At 47.5% G+C, this 25,361-nt stretch overlaps 2 protein-coding genes across 5 annotated transcripts; one reads left to right on the forward strand and one right to left on the reverse strand.

The window, feature by feature from the left end:
* Positions 1–1,128: 1,128 nt before the first annotated feature.
* Positions 1,129–12,473, reverse strand: ETHE1 (ETHE1 persulfide dioxygenase). Its single transcript, XM_028742402.2, has 7 exons — positions 12,307–12,473; positions 7,541–7,685; positions 5,628–5,776; positions 5,217–5,346; positions 3,799–3,888; positions 2,495–2,611; positions 1,129–1,641 (listed from the first exon to the last, which is right to left on the reverse strand). The coding sequence occupies exons 1-7, from the start codon at positions 12,442–12,444 to the stop codon at positions 1,589–1,591; spliced, it is 822 nt and encodes a 273-aa protein (XP_028598235.2). The 5' UTR covers positions 12,445–12,473; the 3' UTR covers positions 1,129–1,588.
* Positions 12,474–15,739: 3,266 nt separating this feature from the next.
* ZNF575 (zinc finger protein 575) lies at positions 15,740–25,114 on the forward strand. Of its 4 annotated transcripts, none has more exons than XM_028742400.2 (3): positions 15,740–15,885; positions 21,401–21,514; positions 22,737–25,114. In XM_028742400.2, the coding sequence occupies exons 1-3, from the start codon at positions 15,807–15,809 to the stop codon at positions 23,432–23,434; spliced, it is 891 nt and encodes a 296-aa protein (XP_028598233.2). In that variant the 5' UTR covers positions 15,740–15,806; the 3' UTR covers positions 23,435–25,114. The 4 variants fall into 4 exon arrangements, with proteins under 4 accessions (XP_028598233.2, XP_077788293.1, XP_077788291.1 ...); XM_077932167.1 differs by lacking the exon at positions 15,740–15,885 and adding an exon at positions 17,877–18,066; XM_077932165.1 differs by lacking the exon at positions 15,740–15,885 and adding an exon at positions 19,084–19,411.
* The last annotated feature ends 247 nt before the right edge of the window (positions 25,115–25,361 follow it).

Below are 25,361 nucleotides of genomic sequence, written 5' to 3' on the forward strand. Positions count from 1 at the left end.
GTTGAATAAATTCATGGAGGACTATGAATGCCCACTAGTGATGATAGCTATTGCTCTGCCAGTTGGAGGCAATAAAGCTTTTGAACACCACTGGCTGGAAACCACAGGAAGGGAGAGGGCTCTTGTGTTTGCAGGTTTCCCAGAGGCATCCGGTTGGCCAGTGTGAGAAGATGCTGGACTAGGTGAGCTGCCGGCCTGATTTAAATTATTGGACAATGATTCCCATCCCTCTTCGCCAACATGGCAAATGGTCAGGGATGATGGGCGTTGTAGGCCACATCAACTGGAAGAAGCAAAGATCACCAGTGTCAAAGCAATGATTCTTCAACATCAACTTTGTTGGACTGGTCATGTTGTTTGGATGCCTGATTATCGTCTTCCAAAGAAACTACTCTATTCCGAACTTTAAAATGGAAAGCGCATTGCTGGTGGTCAACAAAAGAGGTTCAAAGATGCTCAAACTCAGGACAAAAGGGAGAAATGCGCTAAGAGGTAGGCTTGCTTGGCAAACCCTCACCGTGGTCAACACCTGCCCGGAAACAAATGTCCCCACTGTGGAAGGATGTGTGGATCCCGAATTGGCCTCCACAGGCACTTATGGACTCACTGTTAAAACCGTGTTCATGGAAGACAATCTTACTTGGCTACGAGTGATCGCCAAAGAAGAAGTAGTAGTTAGATTGTGTACTGTAGTGCTTAGTGTGCAGGATTAAGGAGATCTTGAGATCAGGGCTCAAATCCCTACTTCAGTACATGATTGCCAATGGGGTGATCTTGGGCCAGTCACTGTCTATCAGGCGAACAGAGTTGCTGTGAGTATAAAACGAAAAGCGGGGCAGGAAGTGCTTATGCCACCATGAGGTTTTTGGAGGAAAGGTGAGACAGAAATGTGATGATAATAATAAATTAAAGCACATCTGATTCCACCAAATGCTTCTGGGAAGTGTAGCTTAACTGTCCCAGAACTACAATTCCCAGCACCATTCACAAACTACAACTCCCAGGTTTCCCGTGTGTTTTAAATGCATGGTGTGGATGCGACCATTGGCTAACGCCATCGGCAAGGACAAGATTTCCCATTGCTGCTCCAGAAAAATCAACCCCATCCTATTCAGAAGCAAAGCCGACTAACAACAAATGCATTTTATTTTTTCTCAGCGACAAGAGTTTCTCAGATACAAAACCCGAGATTTCAGAACATTCACAGTGCAAGGGACTCTGTCTTCTGGCAAGGAATCTCGAGGCCCAGCAGAAATCTCGACGCAGTGCATACTTGGAAAACAAAAACATCACGTGGGTCCTGGTTGAGCTGGGAATGTCCAGCCAGTGCAAATCAACAAAGAAAAGTGGGCCACTGAGGTCATGGAGCTGGAATTAAGAGGTTGATGATCACAATAGGCAGGAGGATCAGGAAGCAAACCAAGTTAGGGTGCATCTGAAGACACACACGTCTTTCCAAAGAAATCACTGCCATCTTCCTTCAGAGTGTGATAAGGAGATTGTTTGTACACCATGAAACCATCCCACTGCTGCAAGGGATGCCTTAGATCACCTGTACACACCATCTTTGGGAAGTCAGAAGGTGCATCTAGGCAGCTACATCTTGGACCCCACACTTGAGGTTAGCAGGAACCGCGAAATCTGCAGGAGATGAAGGGGAACAGAAAGATTATTTCCCCTGAGTTCCTATAGGAATCACCCCCCCCTCCCCGTGGCTGGGCACAGAACCCAAGAAGTCATGGCTGCCCACCCCTCAGACCAGCCACCAAGCATGCAGGCAGCCCAGCCTAATTCTGATTTACTCTGAAGCAAGTCCTACAGAGAGCAACATAATTTGCTCCCAAGTTAAAGTGCCAAAGGAATTGAGCCAGAGAGAACTTATGGGCCTTCAGATTCTGAGGGACTCCAACACCCATCACACCCAACGGTTGGGGATGATGTGAGTTGCAACCCAGCCAGTGTGGCATAGTGGTTAGAATGCCAGATGAAGACCTGGGAGACCAGGGTTCGAATCCCCACTTGTCCAGGAAGATCGCCAGGTGACCTTGGGGGCCAGTCGCAGCCTCTCAGCCTAGCCTACATCACAGGGTTGTTGTGTGGCTTAATTGAGGAGGGGGAGAACCACGTACACCCCATTGAGAAAAAGGTGGGATATAAATGCAAACAAACACACATATGGAGGGACACCATACTCAATCCTATGCTCTGTTTACTCACACGTAAGTCCCACTGTGTTCTATGAGACTTACTCCGTAGGAAGTGTTTGGGGGGATTGTGCTTTTAGGAAAAGCCAATCCCGTGGATATTCCTTACAGGGAGTGCTGTGGCTCAGGTTCAATCCTTGGCATCTCCAGGCAAGGTTGAGTGTGTTACTCCTGCCGTAAATCCCCAAAAGCTGCTGTTGGCCAGTGTAGACAATGCTCAGCTAGGTGGACCAACCATCTGGCTCAAGATAGGGCAAGCTATCTTGGCCCAGGAAGGGGAGGAGCCTCACCTATTTGTTTTGGCTTGGGTAGATTCAGGTTGTTCATCAGTTCAACGAAGGCCTCTCGGGGCAAGGTGAGGCGAGGATTCAGGGTTTTTTCTTCCTCTACTGTGGACACTGTCTGGCCTGCAAGGGAGGAGGAGATGTATCAAGGGGGGCCAGGACAGAAAAAATAGAGTCTTGTGGCACCCGAAAGGCTCACAGATTTATCAAGGCAAAGTTCTTTGGGCCTACCAATGTGGGAATTATCTTCCTCAGTTGGCAGGCGGACATTTTGAGATTTGCATAGCACAGACTTTGGCCTCATTCAGGAGTTCTACTGTCGTGACTATAAACAAGCAGGCAGCCCTGCCACCAATATCCTTGCATGCTCTGGCCCTTCCTGCTCCACCTCGGGGCTCCTCACATCACTTAGCTCAACGCACTTGCAACCCTCCCTTTCCTGGCCAATGTGGCAAAGTCTCTGGTGGCACAATGGGGCCTTTGCAAGCCTCTGTATGCATCCATCTCTTACATATGCAAAAAATTGACTTATTTATTTCGGGGTGACCTGTTTTCAAAAGATTTGGAAATGAAAGTTCATTCCTTTTGTTTTTAGCCAAAGGTTCATCTAGCTACACAACGGGAACATGAGGTGGTAAAAAAGTTGTAGCCCTGATGTGTATATTCATTCTCTCTCTCTCTCTCTCTCTCTCTCTCTCTCTCTCTCTCTCTGTGTGTGTGTGTATGTCAGGTGTACACATCAAATCAAGTCAGGGTGTGGGGTTAATGTCTAAATAGGGTTCTTTTAAAACCCTAATTAGGCATATACAGTTAACCCTAATTAAGCATATGGCCCACCCTCACTTTTGACGGCACTGAAGAGGGCAGGAGGGTTCCGTTCTCTCATGTACGAAACACACTAGTGAAGCAGTCCTTAGTCTAGAGACTTTTAAAGAAGCCTTCCTATGAGTTGATTCAAGCCATGCACACTGTGAACTGTAGAACAATCTGCCTTCCTTTCTATCTATATACTGCTCAGTTGCATACTAATGTTTTAAATCCTCGTACATCACTTTTGGGGGGATATGAAGCGGCTGATAAAATTTCATTCAATAAAACAACACAACACTTTGTGCATCTGTTGAAGGGGTCTCCAGTTTCTAGCACAGTAAATCTATCAGTCTCCAAGAGAACCAGAAGGCACTGTGTTGATCGCAACAGAGATATTTAAGGAAAATGAGGAACTGAGTGAGAACATGCAGTGTCATCCAGTGCCCGTTGTACCACAGTGCTGCCCGCCCCCCAGCAGCAAATCTGAGACCCCAACTTACCGGTATAGTCATGGGCAGGGTAGATTAGGCAGTGGCCAGGGAGTGTGAAGATTTTTTCGTGGACCGACTGATACAGGGTCTCTGGGTTGCCTTGGATGAGACAGAGAGCCTTGCTGAGCTAAGTTTCCTTCAACGTCAACTATTTTTGCCAACCTGATTCTCTAGGACAGCTGCTTTAGACAAGGGTTTTCAACACATTCCTCCCATTTGTTCAGTGAATGCATAGTTAGGCAGGGGGACGGAGAAGCACTATGCATATGGGCCCTGCCTCCAACAATATGCCCTCTGGCCATGCCCCTGACACCTATGCATTAAGCATTGGTGCAAAGAAAGCATCTATGGAGCATATACTGGGGCACCGGTCTACCAATTTGCCCACTGACCTTTCCCCATTTCTGACCAACCACCTTTACACCCACTCCCTTGTCACCCATTTTTAACAGTGGGAGGGGGGCCTTTAGAGGAGCTGACTAAAACACTCTGTGAAGCACCTCCCCCTCTGTTAAATGTCTGCCATCAGTGCTGCTTCCTCACTCTCCTGCCTGCTGTTTGTCATGCAGTTGGTGTGGCTACCTGAACTGCACAGCGTGACGACAGCATTAGATTTTTATGTATATAGGAAGAAATGTGTAGTATATAGGAAGAAATGTGTAAGGCTCTTTCATGCATCCGGAACCCTAGGCAATCTGCATTTCTGGATGCATGGAAGGTGCATAAAAGCCCATTTCACATTAATGGGATGTGTGTGGACATTATGGGGTAACCAGTGAGGTCCACTCCAGGCATTAAGTGTTCATTCAAAGTGGGGAGGAAGAAAACACATATACCCCTTACAGGGTTGTTCTTTTGCAGAGGTGGTTGCACATTTCTACACAACAGCTTATTGTCAATCTTATCCACAGCACCCACATGATGTTGTCTTCATTGAAACATCATCCCATATTTTTCCCCTTCAAAGAGACTTGCTCCGGAGAGCTACAATAAACAGAGTGGTCTAACAATCAATCCCTCTTCCTCAGGGACTCTGGGAATTGTAGCTCTGTGTGAGAGAAGCAAAGGGCTCCCAAAAACTCTCAGCACCTTTAACGAACTACTGCTCCCAGAATTCTATGGGGAAAACCATGACTGTTTAAAGTGGTACCATGGTACTTCAAATGTATGGTCTGAATGGGGCCAGAGAGAAATACAGTGCTATTGTAGGTAGACACATTCGGATTAAGGCAAAAAAATGGGTATCATTTGTCAAATGGAACACGACAGCCCATGTCTCCCCATAAATCTTGAAGCTACCCTCTAATACTGATGGTAGCCATTAAGACTGACCCAGATCTCATAGCTCCCTCCCCCTTGCAACAGATGAGTCCACCCTGGTATGACCACCCTCCCTGGTTATAACTGGATCCACAAGGCATCTGTACCTTGCTGGAAGTCTGTCCGTCCACAGCCCCGGATCAGCAAGGCATCGCCAGTGAAAGCCATGCCTTTGTCATTCAGCACATACGTCAGGCATCCGTCTGTGTGCCCAGGGGTGGAACGAGCTTCCAGGGCCTGCAACAACAGCAGGGTGACATGCCATGAGACTCAAGCCTTGGAATTGCCAGTGTGATATAGTACTTAGACTTAGATATAGCACTTTGACCAGGGTTCAAATCCCCACTCAGCTGTGAAACTCGCTGAGCGGCTTTGAGCCATCTGCAGTCTCTCAGCCTAACCAACCTCGCAGGGTTGTTGTGGGAGTTAAATGAGGAGGGAGAGAGCCGTGTGTACACCACCTTGAGCTCCCTGGAGGAAAAGGTGGGGTGTAAAATCAATCAATCAAACAAACTCACAAAATCCCCAAATTTGAGGGTGTGCCCTTCCTGGATTAAGAGGTCAGCAGAGGCACCACTATGTTTGGAGATGACACTTCGGCAGCCTGGGAGAAGCTTCTTCAGCAATCCGGTGCCTGTGATGTGGTCTGCATGGCAGTGAGTGTTGACTGAGAAGGAGGAAAAGAAGCTTGGGGTTATTATTGCAAGACACAAAAATCAAAGCACTTAACAAAGAAGTGGGGAGCCTGTGCCCCGCCCCAGATGTTATTGGGACTCCAACTCCCTGTTGGTCTCAGCCAGCAATGCCAACATTGAGGGATGATGGGATTGGTCCTCTAAATGTTTCTGGAGAACCACAGATCTAACGCCACAGTCAGGCCAGGCCGTTCTGCCACCTCAGGTGCCAAAATGCCTTGGGCCAGTGTGGGTTGCCATCTCCTTCCTGATTCAAAGGTACGATTCTATTATTCTACTCTTCCGCTACCTAGTGGTAGAAAGTGGAATATGCCATTTCTTTTCTGTTCCATTTTAACCTAGCAATACCCATGAAGGCCAGGATTGACCAAGCTGCTCTTGGGAGCTGGAAAAAAACCCCACTTTTATTTTTGCAATTTCATTATATGTACAGTTGTACCTCAGAAGTCGAACGGAATCCGTTGCAGAAGTCTGTTTGACTTCCGAACGTTTGGAAACCGAAACGCGGCTTCTGATTGGCTGTAGGAAGCTCCTGCAGCCAATCGGAAGCCGCGGAAGCCCCACAGGAAGTTCGGCTTCCAAAAGAACGTTCAAAAACCGGAACACTCACTTCTGGTTTTTGTTTGTTTAACAACAAGCTGGAACGTTCGACTCCCAAGGCGATTGGGAGCTGAGATTTGACTGTATTAAAAATTAGTTTTTATTAAAGATGTTATTGTCTTAAAAAACAAATAAACAAGTACATATAGCATCTCTATATTCCTTTTCACACTTTTTCACACTTCATTTACAGTGGTGCCCCGCAAGACGAATGCCTCGCAAGATGGAAAACCCGCTAGACGAAAGGGTTTTCCGTTTTTGAGTTGCTTTGCAAGACGATTTTCCCTATGGGCTTGCTTCGCAAGACGAAAACGTCTTGCAAGTCTTGCGATTTTCCCCCCGCTTCCCCCCCTTTTTCTAAGCCGCTAAGCCGCTAATAGCCTTTTAGCAGCTAAGCCGCTAAGCCTTTAATAGCCCCTAAGCCGCTAATAGCGCTAATCTGCTAAGCCGCTAATAGGGTTGCTTCGCAAGACAAAAAAACCGCTAGACGAAGAGAATCGCAAAACGGATTATTTTCGTCTTGCAAGGCACCACTGTACATTCCATACAAGACCCTATTGTCATAGATGTTGTACGGTTGAGGGGGGAAAGAAGGAAGGGAGAGAGGGAGGGACGGAGTGAGGAGGGAATAATAAGGTTTTGTTCTACTTCAAAAAAAGGGGGGGGAATCAAAGTGATTTACAGCAATGCACACACACATGCAATAAAAACCAAGTAAAAAATTAAAACCACAGATCATTCGCTAACCATTACAGGGGACTTTCTTAATTGTCTGCATAAGCCTGGCAGCATAGCTGAGTTTTCATCAAACATTTAAAGGTGGAAAAAGAGGATGCCGCGCTGAATCTCTCTCGGAAGAGCATCTCATGCCACCGGGCCAAGGCATGTTTTCACACTGATGTCAAATGAGTGTGACCATCATGGAGGGTGACCAGCAAATGCTCCTACAGGTGATCTGAGTGATGAGGCTGAGCTGTAAGGGTTCAGGTGGTACCTAGATTAGCCAGGAACTAAGTTGCTCAGGGCTTTGTAAACAAATGCAAGGACTCTGAACCTGTAGGCTTCTTTGGGAGCATGTTACACTACTCCAACTGCCTTGATCTACCCAGGACCGAAGAAAAACCTCCTCCTCTCACCTGCATATACCAAATTCAGACCAAGCTGCTTCACCAGGGTCGAATCCCTCTTGGCTGTCTCCAGAACTGGATCTATCAGAACCGCCTCCTTGGTCTTCAAATCTGCCAGTAAGTAGGTATATGTGGAACTTTCTGATTCAAAGAGCTGGGGAGGAAATGCCAGAGATATATCTGGTTAGTCCATGAAAGGTGATAGGTGGGAGTGTCTGAGGACCCCTCTCCCCAAAGCAGCCCCCTCCTATAGTGGCCCTTGTGCTTAGGAAGAAAAGGACCCCTGCCCCTAATAACAGCAACAATGGTATGGGTGCGCAGTCACATGGAGAGGAAACTGGAGGTCGTAAGCCAAAGGCAACATGAAGTGCATCAGTACATAGGCCAGAGTGCCTCCACTCCAAGCCTAGTGGTTAAAGCAGGAAGCGGGCTTCTAATCCCTTGCCCTGGGGAATCTCTTGATTTATATTCTTTCCAAATTAACGTCCACAAATATACTCCCGCTACAGAAAAATATTTTACGTGCCTTTGTATGTAAGGAGTTGGATCTTTTAGCATTGGTTCTTTTATGTTCTGGGTCTATTTTATTTTCTTTATTTCGCAACATTTATATATACAACTTGATTGTAAAACTAAACTAAACCACAAAGCAGTTTACAAAAGGAAAAAAACAAACAATGAAATAAACCAGTTTAAAACAACTACGTATTTAAAAGATTTGAAAAAAATATTTACAATCAATGATAAACTAAAATCCAGATTAAAACACCCACCAAGCGTTCTGGATAGCTTTGCCTAAACAAGCATGATTTTAGCAGGAGCTGTAAAGAATACAGTGAAGGCGCCTGCCTGGTATCAGGGTAGTATTAGGGAGGTGCCTTCGTTGTACTGCTTTAAAAAGGTAAAGGTAAAGGGATCCCTGACCATTAGGTCCAGTCGTGACCGACTCTGGGGTTGCGGCGCTCATCTCGCTTTATTGGCCGAGGGAGCCGGTATACAGCTTCCGGGTCATGTGGCCAGCATGACTAAGCTGCTTTTGGCGAACCAGAGCAGCGCACGGAAACACCTTTTACCTTCCTGCCGGAGTGGTACCTATTTATCTACTTGCACTTTGATGTGCTTTCGAACTGCTAGGTTGGCAGGAGCAGAGACTGAGCAACGGGAGCTCACCCCGTTGCGGGGATTCGAACTGCCAACCTTCTGATCGGCAAGTCCTAGGCTCTGTGGTTTAACCCACAGCGCCACCCGCTTTAGGCACTAAAAACAAACAAACAAATCTTTTGTTTTGGCCAGCCTATCCAGACATGTGATTTTTATTCCATATACTTGCTTTAAAACAAACAAACAAACAAAAATCTCTTCTGGTCTTTCTGCAGTTTTAAGAAGTTACATACATACACCCATTTAAATTTTTTGACTGCGTCTGACTTTCTTATTAAATATTTGCACCATTTTATGTAAGCTGCTTAAAGATTCTTCCTTCTTTCTTAGATTAAATAGTCTATAAATTGTGTTAACCGACTAAATAAAAATACCCACATTACATTTGGTACTGCATTATTTAGGAAAGTTGCTTGCCTGCCCATTCTCTATGCATTGGGACACCTCATGATGTATTGCAGCCAAATTCTGCACGACAGCACCTGAGATGAGGGAGCTGGTTTTTGACTATGCTTGAATATGCCATTTTGAATCAAGATGTTGGACCGAAATTCTCAAAGCTGCGCTGGTTTCTTTGAGTTCTTACAATCCCAGAGATGCACTGGGTTTGAGGCTCTTCATATAAAATGAAGAAATGGCCATGTTCTTTTAAATGTGCCTAACTGCTCCCTGCTCCCGCATCGCTCAGGTGTAACAGTTTTCCACTTTTGCCCAATTTGGCTACTCTCCAGATCTTAGCAAGGCTTTCTTCCAATGGCACAGCACTTTATATTCCTACCACTGACTTCTCTATCGGTATTCTTGATGCAGGTCGTAAGTTCCAGACCTACTCACAGAAGAACTTGCTTCCTAACATTGCTTATATCCAAGCAGGCTGGACCCAGGGGTCAAGAAGGTGCAGTTAATCATCAAACCGATTGCAGCCCCAAGAATCTAGCAGACATGCCAGTACTGTGTTCCATTTCAAACATGGTTTGCTTGTTTTATCATCCTGAAAGTTTTAAAAGTCTGCATAACTATAGATAAAGTTCAATCTGAAATTAAGATAAGATGTTGGTATCTCTGGTATCTTTTACAGCATGGATGCGTGTTCTGTATTATTTTATTGGTATTAGTGTTACAAGGCCTTCAGCTAGAACAATAAAATAATTGTGTATTATGTTGTTGTAAACCAACCTGGGACCTTATGAGGAAGGGCAGGTAAAAAATTTAAAAAAAGGGGGGGGGGAATCAGGGATTTGGAGTCCAGCTTTGCTGTTGTTTTAAAAATGTCAAGATGGTCAACAATACAAGTGAGACAATAATATGATAACCTAAAAAAAGGGACCATACACATCAAAACATTTAATTTATGGTAATTATTTCAAGTGAAATATATAACAATTGCGTTTAAGAAAGCACAGTAAATTGAAAGACAATGTATTACAACTTAGCAAAATAAATGATAAGTAAATAAACATTTGTATTATACCTGATTATGCAGGATTCTATCCAATGCTAGTCCAGTCTGGACTCTGCACTTAAAGCAGAATAGCACTATAGATAGTACTGGCTTCCCAGTCCTGGGAGCTATAGCTTGTTAAGGGTGCTGAGAGTATTTGGGAGACTCCCGTTCCTCTCCCAGAGCTCCGGTTTCGAACTTGGTTTAACAATCAGTCCCTCTTCCTTTGGGAGCTCTGAGAGTTGCAACTCTGTTAGGGAAATAGGGAGGTCCCCCACAGCGATTCTCATGACCCTTAACAAACTACAGCTCCCATTATTCTGTTGAAGGAAACTGTGACTGTGGTATCATGGTGATTTAACTGAGTCTTACTTCAATGTGGTACACACAGCCCTGTCTCCCAATATCCCTCAGCATCTGAAACCTTGACTGCGGCCGAAGCTGGCCCTAAAATTAAGCACATATATTTCGGGTGCAGAGGGAAGAAAGAGAAAACTAGGATGCATTCCTATACGCTGTTACTTATTTATTATGGGAAGCCTCTTATGACCTTGGGCCACTCACTGCCTCTCAGCCACGAGTGCCAACTTGAATCTTTGGCAATCACTCGTAGCTGAGTAAGATTGTCTTCCATAAACATGGTTTTAACAGTGAGTCCGTAAGTGACTGTCGAGGCAAATTCTGGATCCACACGTCCTTCTACAATGGGGCATAGGTTTCCGGGTGGGTGTTGATCACAGTGTGGATTTGCCAAGTGTGCCTTCCCTAAGCACGTTTCTCCCTTGCGTCATGAGTTTGAGCATCTTCAAAGCCCATGACATCTTTGGTAAAGGCTGTTCTCCAACTGGAGTGCTCGCAGGCCGGTGTTTCCCAGTTGTCAGTGTTTATACTACATTTTTTAAGATTTGCCTTGAGAGAGTCTTTAAACCTCTTGTTGACCACTGGCATTACACTTTCCATTTTTAAGTTCAGAATAGAGTAGCTGCCAACTTGAATAAAATATGGGTGGCAGGTAAGGCCCACCCCACATAATCTATCATAAGGCATGCATATTATTTGAATGGCAATGCTTATCAACTTTCAGGGGGGGGAGGAGGGCTGGAGTCCTCAAATATTTTATTGGGAGGGTCAAGGGGACCTTGGTCCCTAGGAGATGGCTCGTCTCGGCCTAACAGGGTTGCTGTGAGGGTTATATGGGGAAGAGGAGAATGATGCACACCACTTGAAAGAAAAGATTGCCTGCAAATGTACAGTGGTACCTCAGGTTACATACACTTCAGGTTACAGACCCCGCTAACCCAGAAATAGTACCTCGGGTTAAGAACTTTGCTTCAGGATGAGAACAGAAATCGTGCTCCGGCGGTGCGGCGGCAGTGGGAGGCCCCATTAGCTAAAGTGGTGCTTCAGGTTAAGAACAGTTTCAGGTTAAGAACAGACCTCCGGAACGAATTAAGTACTTAACCCGAGGTGCCACTGTACTTCTTGTTGCTAGCTTTGAAAAGCAGGGTAGATGTTACTCAGAAGGAAGCTCTGTGGAACTCAGCTGACTTTGAAGCCTAGGTGCCCAGGAACAAGTGGCGAAAAGGAAGATAAGGCATGCAGGAAATGGAACACAAAATCTCAGCTCCTCTGCCCCCACAATGTAGCTGCCAAGAGAAACATGCATGCATGCTGATCCCACAACAACAAACAGCACCCCCTTGGAAGTACTCTAGGCTTCCAGTTATCTGGAACAGCAAACAAAAATCCAGCAAGTGGAGCTTTTCAGCAGAGCTTTCCAGCTGCATACAGGCTGTACATTCAAAGTGCACTGCCCCCCTCCCTTTCCTTAAAAGAAAGAAAGAACCCTGGGAACTGTAGTTTGGCCCTCACAGAGCTAGACTTCCCAGCACCCTTAACACAACTACACTTCCCAGAATAAAAGTTCCACTATACCACTATAAAAGTTCTGCTTGCCTTGCAGCCGTGCACAGAGGCAGAGGAGCCCTATGGGATGGGAAACGTTGGCAACCTACAGAAGCACAAACACACACGCATCCAAACCAACAGTACTGCCAAATAAATTCAATGGAAGGTTGCTGCTGCTGCTATTGTTTCAAGAGCGGGGTAGAAGGGTCCCGATCCTGCCTGCCACCCTTCGGGGTGGAGGAGGGGGCGCCTCGGATCAGCTCACCTGTCGGAAGAGCAGCCCCTGGCGCTGCGCGGTGCGGACGCAGTAGCATCGCCGGGGAAGGCTGCCCCGGGCCGGAGCGGCGCCCAGGACCCGCAGAGCAGCCGCGGCTGCAGCAGGGCATCTCCGGGACAGAGACATCGGGCGCGCCACACTTGGTGGAAATGAAAGGAGAGGAGCGACGCCCTTTAAAAGTTCAGAGGCTGGGTCAGGAGCGGCGGCGGAAAAGTGGGCGGGCTGCGAGCCTCCTTAAAGCGCCACGCACCGGCAGGAGCCCTCTCCTTGTTTTGGCTTTTCCTGCCAACTGACGAACCTTTTTATGAATGCAGGAGCAAGAGCCGGCGTGCCAAAAAGTCCTGTTTAATGCTACTGTAATCACAAGATTTACCGGCAGAAAACTCTTAACCTGGGCTTTGGTCCCAAGGGCAAAGCGTCTTCCACAGAACCCTTGCCACAAGTCGCGATAAGAGCTAGAGAGCCAACTTGTCCAGATAAACACATTCTAGGAATGAGAGTTCTTATGGACTCCACCAGATTGACTCCGCCAGATGATTGATTGCTCAGATAATACATTCCAGAGAAACCCATTTGGCGGAGTTCACCCCCTTCAACACACATTCATGCACACAGTCCATTCATGCACACATGGGTAAGAATGAAGAACCTTCAGCATTTTGCCTTGCAGTATATTATATCTTCCTTTGGCTAGGATTTATTCAATCCTCTTCCTGCCTGAGGTTCCTACCTTTTCCACCTTCTGCAGTCACTGATCAGTACTGCCTTAGGGACTGGCCATTGTGAAGTATTTAATTTAAGGCTAAGACGCACTGTTGAATACTATTTGCCTACGTGTGATTAAGTGGACGCGGGTGGCGCTGTGGGTAAAACCTCAGCGCCTAGGACTTGCTGATCGCATGATCGGCGGTTCGAATCCCCGCGGCGGGGTGCGCTCCTGTCGTTTGGTCCCAGCGCCTGCCAACCTAGCAGTTCGAAAGCACCCCCGGGTGCAAGTAGATAAATAGGGACCGCTTACCAGCGGGAAGGTAAACGGCGTTTCCGTGTGCTTGCCAGATGTAGCTTGTCACGCTGGCCACGTGACCCGGAAGTGTCTGCGGACAGCGCTGGCTCCCGGCCTATAGAGTGAGATGAGCGCACAACCCCAGAGTCTGTCAAGACTGGCCCGTACGGGCAGGGGTACCTTTACCTTTACCTATGTGTGATTATCTGCAAAGGTGTATGTTTAAGTCTTTGGCTGGCTGGGAAATCACCAGCACTGCACTTTGCAGCATGCAAGACCATCCTATAAGCAAATTAAAATAAATTAAAAAATAAGGTTTTTAAAATGGGGGGGGGGCATAGGCGCCGACTCCATGGGGCTTGAGGGGGCCCGAGCCCCCTCAAAAATTCGTTTGGGGGGGCTCTGCCCCCCCAATAATCTCCGGCACCCCTCCAGCAGAGCGCCATCGCCGCCCCTCCCCCAGCCCAAAATGCACAGGGAGGGGCGGGCTGCATGCCTCCTGCCCTCCCTCCCGAGCAAAAGCTCCACCCAATTTCCTTTGGAGCTGATTAATAGGCGCAGCACGCTCTCCCCTATTCGCTCACGAGGAGGCGGCGCCACTTTATTTGCATATTCATGAGCTTATTTATTATTCATGAGCTTTCCCGGGCCCCCCCAATATTTTTTATAAGTCCGCGTCCCTGGGGGGGGGGGGGCAGAAGATCCGTGGCCCAGTGCAAAAAATCTGGGACTTGGGCCTCCCACCCCTGAAATGCAATGCACCTGTCCCAGCAGCTAAGACTATATATTCTTCCACTCACAAAGTAGGGTAGTCTAATCCACATTCACAAAGTGGGTATATCATTCATTTCAATGAACTACCATCACTATAACACTTTTAAAATCAAAGACAGGCAAGGGCACCTGGCTAGCTCAAAGTAGAGCTGAACCGGCAGGTGTAAAGTCTACGTGCAGGGAGGTTCTCGTAAACAAGAAGCCTGCTACGATTACATGCTATCGTTCTTTGTGCAAAGGGCAGCCTCGTTTTTCTGTTTTACAACGCTAAAATGTGTGTACTTAAGCTACATGGATATTACTGCAGTTTGCTGTGTGACTTGGGGGACGCTGTGCGAGCACTAGAGGGTAGGGCATGTCTGTGTGTAAAAGGTGAGGCAGTGGGATTTGTTGGTGCAATACAATATGGAGGGATATGACTATACATAGCCAGAGCACACAGTCGAGGTGTATATATACATTATCTTTAGGGTGGAGAGCTGGAAATCTTTAACTAGTGCAATTACACTTCAATTTCAATGTTTAACATCGTCGTTTTCTATAGCCCAAAGGGCAAGAGATGTACGGTATTCTTGCGTGAGATGGGGGGGGGGATACATTTTAATTTTATTTTTTGCATTGTGTGGGTGGGTACTTTTGATAGAGAGAGAGAGAACAGGGAAAGAGGTTTTACTTGCAACACAGCAGATCATGGTAGAAAAAGTGGTCTTTTATTGGGCTTCCTTCCTTATTTATTCCATTTATATCCCACTTTTTTATCTAAGAAGTTCAAGGGGCATACATGGCACTCCGCCTCTCTCCTCATTTAAACCTCACAACTACCCTGTGAGGTAGGTTAGGATGAAAGGCAGTGACTGGCCCGAGGTCACCCAGTGAGCTTTGTGGCCGAGTGAGAATTTGAATCCTCTTCTCCCATGCCCTTTTTGGACCATCTAAGCACTACACCACCACTGACTTACACACAGCCTTCTATTTTGCAGGTAGAAATGCCCCTATTCTTTACTTACTTATTAAAAAGGCTGCAAACTGACATTTCCTGTTTTATATAGGGGGCGGGGCAGGGATGTCTGTATAGGAGGCAGAACAGGTTCTGGCAAATTTCAGCACAAAGTCTAAATGCCTAGCTTTCATCCCTGGTAAAAACGGCCTTGACTTAATGTGAGACTATTCTGGAACACAAATAGATTTTCCAAAGGCGTTTGTATATAATAATGCTCACACATCCATCCATCCTAATACAGCATCAGTAAATAGCTCCCACCCCTTTAAAACGTTGACCCGCTCCTGGAGTGTGACTAACTTTAGTTTGTAACACAGACATTAACGAGGGAAAGAGCTGCTGCTCAGTGGCTGAGCAACTGCTTTGCATGCAAAAGGTCCTGGGGTTCAATCTCTAGGCTGGGTTGGGGAAAAACCCTCGTCTGAAATCCTAGATGGCTTGCTGCCAAGGCAGTGTGGACAATACTGAGCTAGATGGACCAGTGGAAAGCAGCTTAGACGTTTGTCTGCCAGAAAAATGCTGCATTTGCTACACGTCCAGAAGGCTTTTCTATTGGAGGAAAATCTGGACAGCATAGAACTCAGAACACAAGCTCATTGGCAAAAAAGAACAAAAAGAAAAAGGCGATTAGGTTTGTCCGTCTCCAGCCACCGTTAAACGTCGTTTATCCGCGCTCCTCTGTGGGCGAAACCATTCGGCGGAGGGGTGAATATGAAATCATCCCTGGATGTGGTTCTGCCCGGGCGTGCTCATTTTGCCAGCAAGGCTTGCTCAGTTGATTCTGCTGCAGGTAGTTCCTCTTCTGTTCCGTATAGATTGCTTCTGGTTTTTGTATAATCGCGCTTCCTTCGGCTGCTTGTGATATACTCTTTTTTAAAAAAATATTTTTATTTTCGCGTTTTCCCGTCTGTTTGCGCGCGCGCGCACTTCTAGGCAGCGCGGAGTTTTGCATTTCAATGTACGGTACTTTCCAAAACTAAACCAAATTGAAGAGCTCTTCGCTGCTCCCGTTGCCTGTGCTTCCTCAGCTTCATTCTAAGAAGCAGCTTAATAATAATAATTTATTATTTGCATGCCCAAAGCATAAAAATCTATGCGTAAAAGAAAAGCGGGAGAATAATACAGTTCTTTAGAAGTTTTTTTTTTTAGCCAATGCAAGAAACGCTCTTAAAATTGCACCCACCCCCTTGATGCAATATGATCTTCCAAAGCGGGTCTCTCTGAAACTCTGGATTCTTGATACTTGAAATCCTGCCTGTTTTTAAGGGTCCTGGGACATCATGGCCTAAAGGCATCTTGTTCCAACCGTCTCGGCTCAAGTTACGCAGGTTCTGGTCTGGTCAGTGTCCAGATCATGAGGAATGTTTGGGAAACGCCTCCCCTGGACTTCCATGGAAGAAAGGCAGGGTAGAGGTGTAATAACATTTCCTTCCTTCCAACACCGCCTTGCTTTAAAGTCTGTGTCCGTCTGCAGGGCTGCAGTCTTAATAGTAAGCAATAATAATGCACAGAAAAGGTGGGCTCCTCTCTTCCCTGAAAATTAGCACCACCCTCCCTGTCTTTCTCGAGTTAGGGAGCAGGCATTGAAGGAGTAAAATTCTGCCGCCCCAGGGCAGACTTAAGGACCAGCTTCCTCTCTTTAGGAACAGAGGCTGCAAAATTAAACACCCACGCAGCCCTCTCATATCCAGGTTAGTCCTCGAGGCAAGTACCTTGCTGCATTCAGTGAGCTTCCTGCTTTCTTGGAAGGAAGCCAAGTAGAAATCGATGGGATGGGACTTAAGTTTGGCGCCATCAGGACAGGAGTTAGGGCAGATGTCCTCTCAGCAGAAGGTGCAGCAGGGCCCTTAAGCGCAACCTGGCTGGCAGTGCCACATCGTGGAGGAACTGAAGCCACGCACATTTCCATCCTGAAGGAGGTGCGTGTAAGAGGTTAAGCCCGGAGTCTCTCTACTGCTAGGTAAACCTGGTTAGGATATAAAAAATTCCTCCCACTAGCACCTTAGAGACCAACTAAGTTTGTTATTGGTCTCTAAGGTGCTACTGGAAGGAATTTTTTAATTTTGTTTCGACTGCGGCAGACCAACAGGGCTACCTACCTGTAACTGGTTAGGATATGGCCTTGAACGGAGAGGTGGTGGTGCATCGTTATATAGCGCTGGCTATATATATTGGGCAGTAAGATCTAGCGGGTCTTCTTTCCGAAATATGTCTGCATGGAAGCACCCGGCCACATGCATATAATTGCTTAAGCTGTAAGTGGCCCTGAACTCAGCGGGGCTTACTTCCAAGTAGCCCTACTGCATAGGCTGGTAGCAGCATCCTCTGACGTCCAGAGGGGTTTTGTTTTGTATATTTATTTAGTAGGTCTTAACTAACCAGTAACCATGCATGCGTAAGATTTTGCAAGAGTTTGCTTTCAAGTAAACATTGCTAACAAGAGTATTTATTTATTTAATAATAATAATAATAATAATAATAATAATAATAATAATCATCCAGCTCCCCCCCACTTCGCCCAGCTCAGAGCAGGCACAATTGGAATGAATGATTTCGGTTCTAAACAGAATTTAGTTGCATGCACGATGGTGGGGGTCTAGGTCTGCAAATTGAAGAGCTCCCAGGGACGGCCGTTTCCGTCATCGCGACCTCATCACGTTTATTAAATCCCCCCCCCCTCCTTCCCCAACACACACATACCCCTACTTTGCAAAATAAATAAATAAATACCGGGGAAGGCGCGGATTGGCCGAGGAAGCTGCGAGTAAGGAAAGACCCCTCCTCGCCAGTCAGCCAGCCGGATTGGTGGTGCTGCTGCTGCTGCGCCCGCCCGTCGCTGGGGTCCGGCCTGGGAAGGGATGCGGTGGGGCGCACGACCTGGCCCCCCGCGGGGACAGCATGACCCGGCGCGATCGGCTCATGAAGGGGAGACCCCAGAGGCAGCCTGAGGCCGGGGGAGGCTCCCGGGCCGGTGAGTGGCGTCTGGGGGGGATGAGGGGGCGGGCGGGCAGCAGGAGGAAGGCCCAGCTGCTCAGCTGCATGCATAGATGCGGTGAAAAGGCGAGGGATGCCCAGCGGTGGGGTGCCAAAAAACGGGGAGTCCCCGCTGCATTCGGATTTGAAGGTGGTTTTGCATTTGCTCCAGGCCTTGGCGCGTCCGGGTGAAGAAGGGGGCAGTTTTTATTTTCCTCTCCGCCCCTCCCCCCCAAAAGATTAAACCGGTTTGAAAGCACACACCCCAATATGGTGTGAAGCCGGGTGCATTGCACCAAATCCAGATTTCCCTCGGTGGTAATACGAATCGCATTTCAAGCTCCTGGTCTCCTGTCCACTGTCTGACTGGTTTTGGGGAAGGAGGGCCAGCTGTAAGGGAAGGGTGCTGCCCCATAGCAGCAAGAGCTGTTGTCTGTGTTACTGGGAAGTAAGTGCCACTCTGCTTCATGGGGCTTACTCCCAGGTAAGTGTGCAGAGGATGGCTGCCTTGGTTGCATTTTTTAAAAGAAAAATGCTATGATGAAAACATTGTGGTTCGTGGCTGGTGCAAACTCTACATCCTGAACACCCTCTTCTTAAGGAACTAGGTCAGGGGGCTGACGCTCAAATGATTTGGGCCCAGCACCAAACAACTCCCGTTCCACCACAATCCTATGTGTGCTTACTCAAAAGTAACACCCACGGTGTCCAGTGGTGCTTGCATGCGGATAAGTGTGTCTGGGATTTCAGACTGCGAAACTGAACTTCCCTGGAAAGCCAACAGCTTGCTCTTTAAACATACTGTATGTATAAGCTATTTATATATAATAGTTTATATAAGCTGTTTTGCTTGTAATTGTTGCATATGCAAACATTTGCCTTGCTAGGTCCTGAGGCATCGCTCCCCCCTCTAAAAATATAAAGGACTGTGCTTGAAAGAGGTACCTGCCCAAGTCAGAGCCCTTCTCAACTGAGTAAACATGCAGTGATGTGATTTCTGTGATTTACTGTTGTTATTATTATTAGTAATAGTAATTGAATTTCTATCCCGCCCTTCACCCGGGGATCGTGTGGCAGTTTACAATATAAAAACACAAAAAATGCGCAACACAACAAACAAAACATAAGTCCCTTTTCGCAAGGAGCTCTGGGAACTGTAGCGCTGTGAGGGGAATGCATTGCCAACAACTCTCAGCAGCCTGAACAAACTACAGTTCCCAGAATTCCTTGGGGGAAAGCCATGACTGTGTGAAGGGGCATCTCGGTGCTTTAAATGTGTGGACGTGGTCCCAATTCGTTGCTGGCCTCCCAACTGTCTCCAGCGCCAGCCAGCACGGCCAATGGTCTGTTTCCAGCAGATATTGTTTCTGCAGCTTCCTGCCATCAGGAAGCTACTGGAAGGGAGGATATTGGGGTCTGGCCCTCTTTTGCATAGGGCACCATCTGATCTGAAAGCTTTTCCCTGTAATACTTGGTTTGCAAATGCTGTTAGTTTTCTTTCTCCTCTCTGCCTTATCCACCAACTCCTCCTCTCTGGCCTGTATTCCAAGCGAGTTTCCATAGCAACTCCACACTTAGGCCAAGAGCAGAATCGAGCAGTAATTGGATCCCGGGGCCTTTCGGGAGACATGAAGCCATGAGGGAACCCTGCGATTGAAGTACCATTAGTTAACACAGTTCTGATCCATACGCTGCCCGCCTGACCCTGGCAAAACCGAGGCCAAGCCTGTAAATGATGGTGCAGGAATAACCAGCCCGTTTGCCCATGCGTCCTCGTAAAGGTTGTGTGAGGCTTGGAAACGGGGGGGGGGAAAGGCCTATTTGCACAGATCTGGCCTCCCTAGTCACCTTGAGCTGCTTCTCGCTCGCCATAGGCAACCAGGCATGGGGCTGTTTTACAAGCCTGCACAAGATGTGAGGGGACTGGATTTCTGCATTTTATTTTATTTTTTAAATTAAACGTCATTGTGAGTGATGGGAGCGGGGTGGCGATACGTTTTCCCGTTGCTATATATTTCCCTGTTAAATCTCTATCTACGATGCATTGCTTCATTAAGATGAATTAGCAACATAATGAATGGGATGCCAGTGTTATATCGAGTCCAGTTGGCAGCTTCCAAGGCATGCTGAAATGAGTGTATTAACAGATTTTCATTTGAAAAGAGAAGTGTGTGCGATTGAGCTATGTGTAAGTATTTCGACAAGAAATAATCTGGAAGAAACTCTAAATTGGTTTGATTGTAACATTCTCCTATGCTAAGCATGCTTTGTTGTGTTCCCCCCACCCCCGACAATCAAATATGTCAGTTCAAATTTTATTTATCATTGTTATTTATTAAATTTGTATACCTCCCTATACCCGTAGATCTCAGGGCAGTTACCATTCTCTCCCCCCCCCCCCTAAATACAAGCTATTAGGGGGGGAAACACTTTTGAGCTACTTATACAACATGCAAAATGAACATAGGGTGCATATTTTTAGAAATGTTGACTAAATGTAAGTCAAGCATGCTCAATCGAATCCCAATCGCTTTGGGGCATCAGGACATAAAATGTCCCCGAAAGCCCACATCACTGTCAGGAGAGCGAGCGAGCAGTTTTTATTCGATTTGCAGTGCCAGGGGTCGCTGGCAGTTGTTTAATTTTTTTCTCCCTGCCCTCTTTCCCCCAGTCAAAATCCCCATCACCACTGCTACTGGTATTAAAAAATGCATTCCTTTATTCTACCCTCCATCCCTTTCAAACAGGGCTAATAACTTCTGGAGGGAAAATCTCCAGTGGGGGTGGGAGCCTTCAGCTCTGCTCCTCCAATCAAAATCGGAGCCACTTAAGTTGGTTTTTGAATTTATTTATTTATTTAGGGAATCTAACGACTCCTGTTTTGCACACAGATGCCTTGTGCCTAGGGCCAAGTGTCCAGCGGCAGCACCAGGAATCTTTTACTGGGTGCCAAATCAAGGTTCTTAGTGAGGAAATAAATATATAAATACATTTCTTGTGTTTTGTTTCAAAAAGCCCCACCAAGTTCCTAGTCCTTAGGCCTAGATAAGTAGGCTTGAAAGTGCACGACCAATCTCCCAGGCCAGAGAGTGAGTGGCTCTGTAGGATTTCTAGCAGCCAAGGACAAGGTTTCAGTCTCCCTCTGCCCCCCACAATGAGCAGAAACGGAACGAACAATGTAAAAGGAACATCTGACTGGATGTAAGGCAGTTTCCTGTGTTTCTGTCTTGCGCTTCTCAGAACATTGATTCCCGAGTTTCTCTTTATATATTCTATCTTCACAATGGATGACCGTGCCATGGTGATAAAACTATTTCCCTCTGTTTGTGCAGGTTACATTCTCGCCCGACCAAGCCTTGTCCTGATGCTGGAAAGGGGGGAACAGCCTTGCATGAGCAACAGCAAGATCAGCGTGGGCACCAACCCTCTGAGCAGCAGTGTTGCGGGTAAGGGGGCGTCTGGAAAACCAGCCTGGAGCATCCTGACCTGATCTCCTAGGACTTAGGGCACGTGCACACCATAAATCTAAAGCCCTGTGATACCGCTTTAAACAGCTATGGCTTTCCCTCCAAAAGGAAATGAATGAAGTTGAGACACTTGGATTTAAAAGAAATATTGTTTAGCAGAAAGTGGAGAAGATGGGTGTTAACCATGGAATGATGCCTTAAATAAATTTTTTAATGTAACTGGAAGATGGAAAATGGGAATTTTTTTCTTTATTACTTCATTTTTCTTTCGTTTTCTCTCTTTTCCCTGCTTCTTTCTTTTTCTTTTCTTCTTTGGTGTTCTCTGTTTGGAAATTTTATTAGGGTCCAGGGATTGTACACTCTTGAGGGTCGTAGATGGTTGATGGAGGGGCCCTGGGTGGGAGGCGGGGAAATATTGGTTGACAGGGAGGATAAAGATCCCAGGTGAGAGCTGGGAGGGCCATCTGCAGTAAGGGTTAAGAACTACTTTTAAGAGAAGACCTTGTATGCTATTACAGTGGTACCTTGGTACTCAAACTTAATACATTCTGGGAGTCCGTTCGACTCCCAAAATGGTTCGAAAACCAAGGCGTGGCTTCTGATTGGCTGCAGGAGCTTCCTGCACCCAATTGGACACCGTGTAAGCTGTGTCGGATGTTTGGCTTCCGAAAAAACGTTTGCAAACCGGAACACTTACTTCTGGGTTTGCGGCGTTCGGGAGCCAAAACGTGCGAGTACCAAGGCGTTCGAGAACTAAGGTACGGCTGTATTACTTTTTGTAGCTGTTTTTGTTTTTTATTTACCTTAGCGTTTTTCCTTTTCCCTGGTAGCTTAGTGTATCTCTTACTGTGTCATGAAAAAACTAATAAAAGTATTAACAACAACTAGAGTCGTCCCCCCTGCAAAGAATCCTGGGAGTTATAGCTTGTTCAGAGTGCTGAGAGTTCTTAGGAGGTCTCGTTCCCCTCCAAGAGCTACAATTCCTAGAGGGAATTAGCGATCAGTTCTCTTCCACAGGGAACTACAGGGATTGTGCTGACTTCGGGAGGTGAGTTGCAGCAGGGTGCATCAGTCCCCATTTAGTGAGTTGACTGATGAGAAGCTAGAGAGGTGGGACAGAGAAATGGCTAGATGTGGGAATGGCCCCCTGGTTGATGAGGATGGCCAGCTTCTGACACCCTCCTTTCCCCTCCCCTTCCAGACTCGCAGGCCCTGAAAGAGAACACCAAGTCGCCTTCGCCCGCGGCTCTGTCTTCACCGCCCGCCACGGAGTCACCCAAGCCTGCCCGGCCCCGCCGCCCCCGCCCCCCGGCCGTGCTGCCCTCCGAGCGCCCCTACCAGTGCAAAGACTGCGGCAAGCGCTTCGTGTACCGCTCCAAGCTGGCCACGCACCAGTGGACCCATTGCGCCGAGCGCCCGTACAAATGCCCCGACTGCCCCAAGAGTTTCAGCTACCCGTCCAAGCTGGCGGCCCACCGCCGCACGCACACCGGCGAGCGGCCCTACCCCTGCACGCTCTGCCCCAAGCGCTTCGGACACCGCTCCAAGCTGGCCGCCCACCAGTGGATCCACACGCCCGAGCGCCCCTACAAATGCGCCGACTGCCCGAAGAGCTTCTGCTACCCTTCCAAGCTGGCTGCCCACCGCCGCACGCACACGGGGCAGCGGCCTTACCCCTGCAACCGCTGCGGGAAGAGCTTCTGCTACCCGTCCAAGCTGGCGGCCCACCAGCAGATCCACGCGGCCGCTGCGGCGGGGCGGCCCTACCCGTGCATGCGCTGCAGCAAGAGCTTCCGGCAGCTGCGCAACCTCACGCTCCACCAGCGGGTGCACGAGGACGGGGAAGTGGGGGATGACTTGTCCCAAAGCAAAGGCCACAGCAACGGAGAGAGGCCGTAGAGCGGAGATCTGAAGTGACTGGACAACGCGGGGGTGCGGGGAGGAAATTGGCTAACTTGGATGCTTGGTGGGTGCGGTGGGATCATTGTAAATAACGGCAAGGGAGAGGGGGTTTGGGGTTTACACAGAGATGCGCTTTGAGGACCCATAGTTGCTCAGCTCTTTTGTTGCGGGTCTTGCCGCTGTTCCCCCCCCCCCTACAGTGCCAAGTTGACGTGTGTGTTCTCTCCGCCTCCCCATAGCCCAAGCTGTGTATACCATGCTGAAAAAAAAGCCAAAGTGTGTGTGGTCAGAGAACCCCGGTTCCACCCTCAGAAACGGCATATTCTGCAACCTGACTAACTTGTGCATTGTTGAGATGTGCACGTAGGAGGGGCAGAGCAACCTCAGCACCCCACTGATTCTGCAAAACAAGCCCAGCCACCTTTGAATCCCAATTTCACAAGAAGCTTGCATAAATTCATAGAAAATGGATGGATATGCACAAATCTTCCGGAGAGCAGAATTCTGCCATTGCTTTGTATGACCTCCGACCATTGCCCAGGCTGTCTCTTGTCTGTGTTCAGTTGGCGCATGCTTACATTGGAATGCAGAGGTCAGCATCTTCACAGTCCAAGGCTCTGCTAAGTTAGGCCTGTCAAACTTGGCATTTTCTGGGTTGTACATCATCTGCCTCCTGTGGCTTATCAAACCCTGTTTGTGCCTCCGGCCTATGGCTAAAGAGAAGGGGGACAGTTTTAACAACCTGGCATGCCGCGCACACACTGGTGTCACACAGTGTGTGCGATAGAAGTTGCTAGTCCTTATGAAGGCACAGATAAGTCTGAAAATGTGGTTGTGCCATCTGCGAAATTGCCAGGGGTAGCTTAAGCCGAAATGCCAAGAATCCATGAATTTTTTGGGGTGCGCTCACACGCTACATTCTGTACAGTGGTGGGCCCTCCCAACAAGTAGCAGTAGAATAATTTTGCAAATGTTATGTGTTGTGTTCATCTGCCATTTTAAAATTTTTGCTTCAGTTGGCATGGAATCTTACCTCTCAGCCAGCTGCTGTAAAAACTGGTGGCTCTGGGCTTGTGTCCCTGATCCCATCAATATATGTCCCTAGCCACTTACAACATGTACTGAAAACTGCTTAAGCACACAGATTTCTAGTGCTGGATTTCCCACCCCCACCCCCCATCACTTGGTTTACACAACTTTTACTACCCGGTTCCTTTCGCTTCTTCCTTGTGACCGTTTCACCACATGCCTAGAGAGGCAGTCCCACAAACCTGCCTTCCTTTGTTACGCCTCCCCCCCCACAAATTCCCCACTTTTGGGGGTTACTGTCTTGCCTCTTGGTTCAAATGTTGGATTTCTAAGACGCAGTGTGTTCCAATCTCCCACTTTTTAGACACATGTCCACCTTTCCACCACCCCTTTCTTGGATGGATGAATTCTACACACACACTCCTTGTCCTTGTACCGTTTGCCAAAGCATCTTTTGCCTTCTCACCCCCACCCACCCCACCCCAAAGGCATTTGTTCAGATTGTTGCAAGGGAGGTGGGGAGGGGGTGTTGATTGATCCATGGTATGTTTGTAGTTGATACTAAACAAAAATGGGACTCCCCTGGGAGCCTGGAGTTTTTTTGTCTTATTTTTCTTGGAAAATAATAATAAAACTTACAAAAGTTTAGTGAACCGGGTTAAGTTGAGCTTGGAGCATATGACAAATGCAGAATTTTGGGGAGCAGAAGACAGGTGTAGCATCATTGGCCAAAGGCAGCTTGCTTCTTGCATATTAGATGAATCATAGAATCATAGAATCATAGAATCATAGAGTTGGAAGAGACCACAAGGGCCATCGAGTCCAACCCCCTGCCAAGCAGGAAACACCATCAGAGCACTCCTGACATATGGTTGTCAAGCCTCCGCTTAAAGAC

Source organism: Podarcis muralis, chromosome 7 (assembly GCF_964188315.1).
Source record: "Podarcis muralis chromosome 7, rPodMur119.hap1.1, whole genome shotgun sequence".
Classification (NCBI taxonomy): Eukaryota; Metazoa; Chordata; class Lepidosauria; order Squamata; family Lacertidae; genus Podarcis; species Podarcis muralis.